Raw genomic sequence first — 10,280 nt, 5'->3', positions numbered from 1 at the left:
CTAGCTAGCTAGCATGAGGGGCTAAAGTCAAACTGTGGCAGGGTTTTTACTTTCTGGACCTGGATTTGCCATCTCGGCATAAAACTGTAAATATAAGGGCTTCAGTTGTGTAATATATATATATATATATATATATATAAATCAATGAACAAAGCGTCTTTGTTGCAGAAACTCACAAGACTGTCATATCTTTACCTTGGAAACAATGAACTGACAGCTGTCCCTCATCTTCCGGAGTCTCTTCGCATTGTGCATCTACATGTAAGTTGGAACGCTTTAAGGCTAAATGGCACTTAAAAGGGGAAGTCAACCGTAAACATTTCTTGGCCTCACTAGTCTAAACATGACATTTGTGGAATATGAGTTATGAATGAAAATGCGGCCATTTTTTTTATCCATCTCAGCGGGCGGCCGTTTTGCAAATATGAGAATTTTGAATGGGAAAGACGCGCAGCATTTTTGCTGACCATCTCATTCACCTGAATGGGGTTTTTGAGCTGAGAAATGTCGAATTCGGGGAAAACTAGTCATTTGGGGAATGTGAAAACTTGACACTGAAGGTATGTTGACGTTGCAATGGTTTGAATCGGTGGAGAAAAGTGGAAGGAAGAGAATGGCAAAAATTTGCCTAATGTTGTATATTTACATATTTTCCTTTCTCTCATGCAAATAACAATATATCAAATAATGAATCCAAAAATAATCCACAACATAATGCGAAAACATTTAGACAAACGGGTAACAATCAGAGCTCATCTGCTTTCTGAAGCTGAGCTGTGATTGGTTGTTACCCGAGCAACTGTGATGTCATCTTCAGTCGACAGCAAGTGGCAAAATGGCCGCCCCCTGAGTTGGATAAAAACGGCTGGATTTTGCTGCTTAACTCATATTCCACTAACACAATATTAACCAGAATGCCATATTTAGATTCATAGAACATATTATTGTCAAGACTTTTGGGGGGGGGGGGGTTGACTTCCTCTTTAAATCATACCATTGGGAGGTCCTGGTCCAGGGGTTATGGCAATTGGGGGCGCGAGGCTTATCCGGTCATTATGTATACGGTGGTGCCTTGAGAAATGGAGGCAAAAAGCACAAATTAGAATCAGAATCGTCAATACAGATTTCCAGATTGCTTGTTTTTGTAGGAAATGTAAAAAAAAAAAAATAAAAAAAAATTTGGAAGGGAAGGTGACCTTGAAAAAATATCGCAATTAGAATTTTCTTCAAGGTCATTCATCCCTATGCGTTTGTGGAAAACATTGTTTTCAGATCCCAAAATGACTGACTTAGAAGTTTCCACAGTAATTCAATAGCACGAGAGCATTTTCACACAACGTTGCCACCATTTAAACATCAGCTGCGGCTTTGCGACTGGTGTGTGTGTGTGTGTGTGTGTGTGTGTGTGTGTGTGTGTGTGTGTGTGTGTGTGTGTGTGTGTGTGTGTGTGTGTGTGTGTGTGTGTGTGTGTGTGTCTCCGACAGAACAACAAGATCAAAACATTGACAGACGAGACCTTCTGCCAAGGGAACGCCAGTTACTACATCCGAACCAACCTGAACCAGGTGAGACTGGACGGGAACCCCATCCAGCTGTGGAAGCACCCTTACAGCTTCGTCTGCCTGCACAGCCTGCCAATCGGATGGTACAACTGAAATCAGCAAAATGTGCTTTTCAACCAGTTGTCAAGGATTTAGGCATTTATATAGCCAATGATGATTTATACTATTCTCCATAAACTTCACTGTTTAATCAACAGCAATGACAAAAAAAAAAAATCAGTTCTTTGTCAATACAGTAAGTCATACTTTATAAATATATAACACAAAAATATCATTGTGTCGGTCTTGGCGGGTGCTATTTTGTATTTAAAGCCAGATCGAGCAGTTCATACAGGATTTATGAACTTTATGAACAACGTGTCATTTACGTCAAATGTCAAATGTATAAAAGCGAATAAACAATCAAATGTGCACGATTTTCCCATAACTTCCTGGATTTGAGATTTGCGATACTGTGGCAAAATTGCAAGGATGGTGTCCATGATGAAATGCGTCAAGTCCACGCACGTATCGTTCACTTGGCTGTCGGCTCGTTCGCAACTATGGAACCGTCCGCTACTTTCTGCTGGTACTCCCGCTCTGATCGTTTTCTTCGGTAGACGTCATCTGACAGGAAAAAGGACACAGATGAGAATTAAATCACCAAATACATTTTACAACTACAGTCAGACCATATTGTTAAATTATTGACATAATTGTGTTGTCTTTTTTGGATTTAGTAAAACATTTAGTTTCATCACACATATATGTTTAGTTGACATTATGCTCTGAAGTAGGGGTGCGCCGATCGATCGGCCCCGATTTCCTTAATTTGGGAAGATTGGTGATCGGCCGATCCCTTAAAAATAAACAGATTTTTTCCACCAATCTCATTTCCCTCCTCAGAGGTCTGAAAGTCAGCCACTGTCCTGTTCTGCTGAGATGACTAATAGGATTTTCATTTTTATTTGAGAGAACTACTTCATGTGCAGTTAAAACAACCCATTTGTATTATTTCACCAATATTGTAAAAAAAACAAGATTGGAACACTGAAGGTATATGTTGCTTGTAATGAAAGAAATCGGTATCGGCAAAAATCGGTATCGGCAGGTCAGACTTTTTAAAAAGTTTCCCAACATGCATAGTCATCTAGACAAGGATAAACCTATTTATCACTTCTATTTTTTATAATGTTTCCAGCCGTAACGCATTGGGCATTCTCCTGTTATGAGAAAGAGGCAATATCAATGTTTTTCTCTTCTTTTTTTTTTAAACTATATAGTGACGTTTGTTGTTGCATTGCAGCGAACGTAATCTTGAGCAAAAATCTTGAACATTGACACTGATATTCAAATTAGTATTCCAACTTAATGCAACGTTAAAACAAAACAAAATATATGATAGACAAATAAATGCGGTAATAAAAATAATTACAATAACAATCAAAAAAATTTAAGCATAGTTTTGCCAAACACATACACATTTCTGTGGTGATATTAGGTTGTGCGTTGATCATTTGACATATCGTGAACACCAAAACAAGGACAGATAACGCCAGCAAAATGACAAAACTGAGCGTGTCACTTTGCCAAGTTGCACTTACAGAACGTTTCTTTTCCGATCCTCACGTTGATCATGATCCACTCCATGACACCTCCAATGCAAAAAAAGACTGGAAGAAATCTATACGGACCAAAACGACGTTTCCCAGGTGCGAGGCCCAGAAAATATCGCAGTGTTGTACTCTTTCGAAACATCAAAAGACGGCCACCTCACAAGTTTCCACAACTTAATTAAATGTGGTTATCCAGTTGAGGTCTTTTCATAAATGTCCTTCCAAAAGACAGTAGAGGGTGCGCTTGTTTCTTCCTATTGCTTTAAAAAACCGAGCGGTGTATTGCAGCTGAAAACCCCAAGAGGAACGTTTCTTCAAATCACAGCGACGTACGTTGGAAGCAAGCGCACCCATAACTGACGTAATATCCGGCGATGTAACGGCGAATTTCCGGTTGGATGAAATAATCCCCGCGAGATGGTTTTAAATATGATCGACAGATTAAACAGTATTATTATTATTAAATATAACTTTAAGTATATATATATATATATATGTGTATTTGTTAATGACTAAATAAGACTTCATGTCCTAGCGAACATTCATTGCAACAGATAAGCTACTTTACGTTGCCATTCATTTGCAGCATTATATATATATATATATATATATATATATATATATATATATATATATATGCACGTACACACCCCAGTTCAAATGTCACGTTTCTGTGACTTTCTCCACCCTTAATGTGACGTATAACTTGTAGCCTACAATTTACTTATGGGGAGGTAAACACTAAAATTATGGTTGCACAAAAGTGCACACCCTTTTAAAACTGAGATGTGGCTGTGGTAAGAATGAACCTATTCCAGCCACACCCATATACACACTCGAGACCATTTAAAGTGCATCTAGTTACCTCACCCCTAAAATTTCAAATGTTCTAGTAGGCCTTTCCTGACATTTTGTTTGCAAAAGCTGCATGTTCACTGTTCTTTTGGTGATGAGTAGTGAACATACCTTTTGCACATTTGGTCACTAGTTCGACCTAAATTAAGGTTAAGCCATAAAACTAAAGAGTGACAAACACAAACATGGCTTTATTGATGACAATTCTAACAGCATGACACAAAATTGCAAACACATCTTAACACATACTGTACATGAAACACATGCAACAACTACACGGGACAGAAGAAAGTACCGTTGAGATTTTTTTAATAGAGAGCCAAGAGACTTTCTTTTCAAACTCCACCATCGGCTCACCAGAAATGGCTTCAAGATACTGTATATCTTTTCTTCTTCTTTTTTTCCCCTGGACATTCCAACTCCTGAGGCAAAAATGTAATTTTTCAACAAAGGGCCACTGGAAGGAGAATTCCAAGAGCCCTCAAACACAAGAAGATTGCAGAAGTCCAAAGCAAGCATCCCACATGCTAAACTTCTTCCAGTGCACATCATTGGCTTAAAGTCAAATGTATGACATCGTATGCACACAGGCAGCAATCGACACTGGCTTCTTCCCATACGTGACTTTTGCTGCACGACGTATTGCTCATTTCAAAATGCACAACACTTGCATCACATATAGACTGTTGTGACTAAGGTCTTGATCTTGGCTCTTTTTTTCTTTCTTTTTTAAATAAAAGGTGTGCTTTATGATAACCTGGCGGTCCGCTCAAGGGAATTCTTCACAATATCAATCTGGGACTGCTCTACGGCGATTTGCCCGGGAAAGGCGGGACATTCGGTACAATACTTTGAGCTGATTGGACGATAGGGTTAACTTGCGCACGCCTACCAAACTTTTGTTTTGACCAATCACAGCAACAGATTTAAATGTTGTCGTCATCGTCGGAGAACAAAAAGCACGTAGCGACTCTCACAAAGTGTGAGTAATTCTGCGAAAACAGAATAAATTGCAGCGTCCATGTTCGGTTTGTTTAGCACTTCCTGGTTTCATCACAGCTTCATCTTCCGCCATTAACAACGCCCGATTGGTCCGACCTAAAAAAAAATTGCGAACGTATCAGCGGGAGGGAGAAGTACAAGATGGATTCTCAATGCTGCATTCGAGGAAAATGGGAAGTTGGACTTTTGCGACGACAAACCAGGTAGCCCTGGATGCAGTTCGAGGTGTGCCGTGCGCCGCGTGGTGGAATTAAACGTTTGACTCCGCCCACACGGATTTCACAAAATGGTTTAAACCATTTTTTTCCCCCCAACCAAATTTGTAGATTTAATGATGCACCATCTTACGAGTTTGTTTTTTTAAAACGCATTACGGAGCATTGAAAATGAAAAACACTCCTCCGTTGAGGTTAGTATTTGGGTTTCGGTCAGTTTTTATTTTTCGTTGTTCAATAAAGTGTTCAAACAATACTGTAAGCGTGATGTCATAAGATGGCGCACAAAGACGCCAGGGCAATAGTTTAACAACAATGAAAGAAAGAAAGAAAGAAAGACAGCATTTCGAGGTCGAAAGTCCGTTTGGGCGGAGTCAAATGCTTAAGTCCACGCCTCCAACTGCATTCTGCATCCGGGGCTTACTCCTTTATTATGGCTCTTCTTTTTTTTTTTTTTTTTGCTGTGCTTTATGAATCCTCACTCAGACATGTATTTGAAATCATCTTTTTAGATTATTACTGGTTTTACAGATGGGAGGGGCTTTATAGGGCGAGGGGTTTATAAATAAAGCATTGGTCGATTGTAGACTACAACATTCCGATACAACAATGAAAAATACTCCCTTTAATGATATATATGTGGTAGTGGTGCAACGGATCGGATTGTTTTTCGGATAAGCAAAAAAACAAAAAAAACAAAAAAAAAAGCTAAATAGTATTTTATCTTCATTTATTTAGTAAAATGTTTTTCCCCATTTAAAAAATAATTAAAAATATCTAATATAGCCGTTTAGGATTTAGGAACACAACTTTAAGTGAAATATGAGGCAGAAACATTCTTATTTTATGGATGGTCCATGTCTAAAATAACAAAGTTGTGTTCCTACAATCTAAACGGCCATTTTGAGTTGAATGTTTTTTTTGTTTTTTTTATAATGGGCAAAAGTGTTTTTATAAAATAAATGAAGACAAAGTTCTATTTATCTTTTTCTTAAATCATGAAAATACCTCAGCGTGCAATTTAAGTCACATTCCCTTCTTTTAAACATGGAGAGTGAATTCCAAAGTAGCCATGATCCAGAATATATTGAAAAGTATTCAAGTAAGCCGGCGACCAGCCACAGGCACACCTGTACGTAATGCTAACAGCTAGCCGCTAGCTACTTACGTCGGAGACTTCTGTCGTATCATACAATGCGTAAATTAATTAGCGGTTTCGGGTCCTAAATTAGCGATTGAACATGAGTTTGGGATAGTATTGTGTTGTTGGTCGCAAAAAAAGGCAAAAAGGGAAGTCAAGCTAGCCATCGCGCAGCCCAACTTCAAAGTAAAAGTCTAGTAAGACTGTTTGCATTGCCATCGATGTATTCTTTGGTCGACTTTATTTTGAAGTTAGGCTCAGCGTGTGAGTACGTTTCAGCTTGCTTGACATGTTTACCCCCCCCCCCCACCACCACCACCACCAACCAATCCTGATTGGGCCCTGATCCGAAACCACCCCGGCTCCGTGGCACCGCGAGCGCGCGGTCATCCGGCCGCGAAACGCCAACGCGTCAGTCTTCCACTATTTGAGCCGGCCTGCAGAAAGTCCAGTGATGCTCGACCGTGTTCTCGTTGGCCCGCTCGCTCATGTGGTGCACGCGCGTGTTCCGGATGGTGAAGCCCTGCTTCATGATGTAGTCCATGAGATGGACTCGCAGGGACACCTCCTGATGATAGTCGCACGGTCCGAAGGTGAAGGACACCTGGCAGTCTCTGGTGTCCATCATGTGCTTGTTCCACTTGGTGAAGTTGTTGGAGATGCCCTCCAGCAGGGCGTGCACTTTGGTGGTTATGGTCAGCTGCGTGATGATAACGGCGACCGGGTTGGAGTATTTGGACAGTTTGCGCGTGCTGGAAAGCTCCACCACCTGCTCGAAGATGTCCGGAGGGTACAGCGGCTTGGGGTCGCTTAAGCAATGGATCAAGGGTTCGATTTGGTAGAAGTCGGCCTCTTTCCTCAGCAGGTCCGTCTCGGTAAAGTCGGCCGGCAGGGTCAGCTCCGACGTGCGCAGGAAGTTGAGGATGTGCCTGAAAAGCGTCCCGTCGCGGTCAATGAAGTAGTTTCCTTGCGAGTCGCGGGTCGTGGGGAAGTCCCCGCGGAACATGGCGCCCAGCATGGAGTCGGGGTAACGCTGCAGTGTGGACAAGCTGGTGGTGTACAGGTGACCTCCTACGTTTAAGGTAACAGGAGTAGTCATCTAAAGCAGAAGGCGAGAGAGGGAGGGACGACACGTTTCATGCAGTCACACAATTAACTCATTGACTGGCAGCCATTTTGACTCAAGCAACCCCCTTCGCTCCCGGCCGGTTGGACTGGATATTTTCCTGCTGGGGAAAGTCGAGTCTACTCAACTCAATTTGGAGGCAAAAAAATAGACTCCGTTTTAGACTTGCAAAAAGTACGTCTAAATGGTGGCACGGGCGGCAATTTAGGTGGATTCGATCCAGCCGCAGGCAGACAGATTTGGTGGATCTCGTCGTATTTCTTTCACAAATTGTGGACTAATCCTCTAAATTCTTATAGAAGTCAATTCATTGAACAAAATTATTAGAATTATCGAAGGAGCTTGAAAATATTTTACCTCACTGACTAATTTTAATTGCGCCTTTCCTGTCTTAAGGTCTTAATTTAACAAAATTATTGAACTGTGCCGTGTTTTTGATTGACTTTACCATAACTCATTGATTCGCAGCCATTTTGACTGAAGCAACCCCCTTCGCTCCCAGCTGTTTGACTGGATTTTGAATATTATGTTCTATTGCTATAAAAACATGGAACCTACCAAATGAAAGATTAGAGTCTCCACTTTCATAAGAAAAAAAAAAAGAGTTTCCGTTTTGCAGCAATTAGCATTAGAATATAGCCAAGTTTCATCATTATTCACAAATCTATTTAGAAATGTAAGGAATGAGCTTTTTTTAACAAGGCCCCTGGTGGATCACTTTTGCTCTGCTGCCACCTGCTGGCCATTATTTGTAATAACTACATATGCTTTAAGCCACCTCTTCAGGTCAGAGGCTGCATCAAAGCCTTCTTCTGTATGCTCTAGCATAAATAAACTAAAAAGTATAAATATGTTTTTGGGACCATGGCAATATTGAACTCTTTTACCGCCCAAAAACATCAATTGACGTTAAGGACACGCCCACTGTATATCGCCAATAACGTCAATTGACTACAACTACGTTTTTTTTCTTTCTTTTGTGAATGGGGTTGTAAAATCCCAAAACAGCCACCAACTCTGGCCAGCAGATGGCAGCATGGTCTCTTTTTCCAACGGTCTCTTGTATATCATTACATGAAATGATGGCGGATGTTAGGAAACAGAACGTTTTCAAGGATTCACAGAGCGTCACTAAACAAAAAATATTAGTGTGCAGAAAATTGATCTTTTCACCATATTTTTTTTCCATTTTTGCTTAATGTCACTCCAATTGAATAAGGTACTTGTTTTTTTTTCTATAATAAAAGAATGGAATCCAATCTTTTATATGGCATCGAGTCAAAGCACACAACATTCTGTTTGCCTTGAAAGATGAGTGAAAATGCTGGAAATGGGCTGGCACTGTCGGGGTTGTTTTGGGGATAAAAGAGTTGAAATAGAACGTTTTTATAGGTTTATTTGTAATTCATCTGTGCTGCTGCTTGTACAGCGACCAGTCCTTTTAACATCGTGCCGCTCGTGTTCAGACTGGGACGCGACAAAACTGAAATGCTTTTTTGTCACAGTCGATGTCGATGACAAGATGTGACTGTAAAACAAGCTTATATTTGAGTGAAATGTATTAGAAAAACTATCTGTACTTGGTAAGTACTCAAATATAAGTACTTGTACTATTACTTAGCCTGAAAACTGTAATAACTGAAATAAATCAACTGGCATTTCAATTCGATTCAATTGTTATTTACTGGAACAAGAATAATAGTGCAATTGATTTGATAGGCGCCTTTCGGAAGCTCAAGGACGCCATACGATCGGAAAGTAAAATCAAAAAAAAAATAATAATAATAGAAACATGACTCGAGGGAAGACGACATTGTGAGTGGGTGTGATGTCATAGCTTTGCAAGCATCTCTTACCCTATGGCCCCAGCCTCCATTATCCATTTGTAGAGAAGTACCCACTTGGTCAGGACCAACAAACGTGATGTGGCTCAATTCCCTTTCACATGTCAAGCAAACATATAAACAAACCCTCAATGAAGTTAGTGCGAGCTCAGTCCAATCGCCATCCATCAACAAAACTTCAGTGAATGCGATGTGGCTGTGTCAGGTTCAATTAAGTTGTCGCTTATCATATTAGCAAGTGGTTGCACGTCACTACCATCACACGGAGTCAAATGCACAATATTCATAGAAACACATTTAAATCGTATTTATGTCGCCCGTCGCAGTTGGTGTTCACCTTGAATTGAGAAGCCGGAGAAAAAAACGGCAGAGGACGGTTCGGTTTCGAACCCGCGCACTGGGTCAGAACTTTGGTGCAGATGTGCTAACCACTGCCCACCTTTCACTTTCCTTCACGCAAGCAAATGTTTTTGTTCACTTGCCAGAACCGCGTGCGCTAGCGTAACACCAAAGTGGGAAGCATTTCAAATGAGAACTTTTCTCCATAAACGTCACGTAAACTTCAATTGCAAGAACAGTTGATGCTATCCAGCGCCTAGCTAGCCTGCTAGCTAGTAATGCTAGCGGGTTCTCGCTGTCGCCGATGTTACGACTCGGGATTTGCGTCTTCCAAGTTGAGCATTTGAGACGCGCCGGAAGAGACGAAACGCAAGCTTACCGACTCGCTCTTTTCGACGAGGTCTTCCTTTCGCCGCAAACGAGCGGCCCGACGTCGGTGCTGCGCGCTGCAGATGCCAGGCGGTCAACGATGTTCACCGCAGCCGAGCAATCCGACACGCATACAAAAAACGCGCGCGCGGATTTGTCCTGCTCGTTTACACGCGTCGTTACGGCAAAACCCCACTGCAGCTTTATTTCAAAATAAAATATTTGACGAGAC

General features: G+C 41.0%; 3 protein-coding genes across 5 annotated transcripts in view; 1 reads left to right on the top strand and 2 right to left on the bottom strand.

The window, feature by feature from the left end:
* The window catches only part of ognb (osteoglycin, paralog b), a 3,222-nt gene extending 1,233 nt beyond the window's left edge, over positions 1 to 1,989 (top strand). The window contains exons 5-6 of the mRNA XM_086069545.1: positions 169 to 261; positions 1,485 to 1,989. Coding sequence (XP_085925671.1) covers positions 169 to 261; positions 1,485 to 1,655 — 264 coding nt within the window. The 3' untranslated portion in view covers positions 1,656 to 1,989. The remainder of the gene's footprint in view (positions 1 to 168; positions 262 to 1,484) is intronic.
* uqcc5 (ubiquinol-cytochrome c reductase complex assembly factor 5) lies at positions 59 to 3,441 on the bottom strand. Of its 3 annotated transcripts, XR_015094160.1 has the most exons (4): positions 3,146 to 3,441; positions 2,070 to 2,168; positions 1,557 to 1,651; positions 59 to 1,071 (listed from the first exon to the last, which is right to left on the bottom strand). XR_015094160.1 is itself a non-coding variant. In XM_086069550.1 (3 exons), the coding sequence occupies exons 1-2, from the start codon at positions 3,297 to 3,299 to the stop codon at positions 2,077 to 2,079; spliced, it is 246 nt and encodes an 81-aa protein (XP_085925676.1). In that variant the 5' UTR covers positions 3,300 to 3,441; the 3' UTR covers positions 1,079 to 1,651; positions 2,070 to 2,076. The 3 variants fall into 3 exon arrangements, 2 of the variants coding, with proteins under 2 accessions (XP_085925676.1, XP_085925675.1); XM_086069550.1 differs by lacking the exon at positions 59 to 1,071 and having other exon boundaries at positions 1,079 to 1,651; XM_086069549.1 differs by lacking the exons at positions 59 to 1,071; positions 1,557 to 1,651 and having other exon boundaries at positions 1,736 to 2,168; positions 3,146 to 3,437.
* Positions 3,442 to 4,183: 742 nt separating this feature from the next.
* kctd6b (potassium channel tetramerization domain containing 6b) lies at positions 4,184 to 10,116 on the bottom strand. Its single transcript, XM_086069548.1, has 3 exons — positions 10,059 to 10,116; positions 9,353 to 9,434; positions 4,184 to 7,469 (listed from the first exon to the last, which is right to left on the bottom strand). The coding sequence occupies exons 2-3, from the start codon at positions 9,377 to 9,379 to the stop codon at positions 6,783 to 6,785; spliced, it is 714 nt and encodes a 237-aa protein (XP_085925674.1). The 5' UTR covers positions 9,380 to 9,434; positions 10,059 to 10,116; the 3' UTR covers positions 4,184 to 6,782.
* Positions 10,117 to 10,280: the final 164 nt, after the last annotated feature.

This window comes from Leptonotus elevatus, chromosome 2 (assembly GCF_054856555.1).
Source record: "Leptonotus elevatus isolate MCC_2025b chromosome 2, RoL_Lele_1.0, whole genome shotgun sequence".
Classification (NCBI taxonomy): domain Eukaryota; kingdom Metazoa; phylum Chordata; class Actinopteri; order Syngnathiformes; family Syngnathidae; genus Leptonotus; species Leptonotus elevatus.
This window is presented reverse-complemented; position numbering and strand designations above follow the sequence as displayed.

Coding starts and splice junctions, on each gene's coding strand:
- kctd6b (XM_086069548.1), bottom strand. CDS start 9,379: ATGGATAATGGAGGCTGGGGCCATAGG. Junction 7,470..9,352: donor ATGGAGGCTGGGGCCATAGG/GTAAGAGATGCT, acceptor CTTCTGCTTTAG/ATGACTACTCCTGTTACCTT.
- uqcc5 (XM_086069550.1), bottom strand. CDS start 3,299: ATGTTTCGAAAGAGTACAACACTGCGATATTTTCTGGGCCTCGCACCT. Junction 2,169..3,145: donor GATCGGAAAAGAAACGTTCT/GTAAGTGCAACT, acceptor TTTTCCTGTCAG/ATGACGTCTACCGAAGAAAA.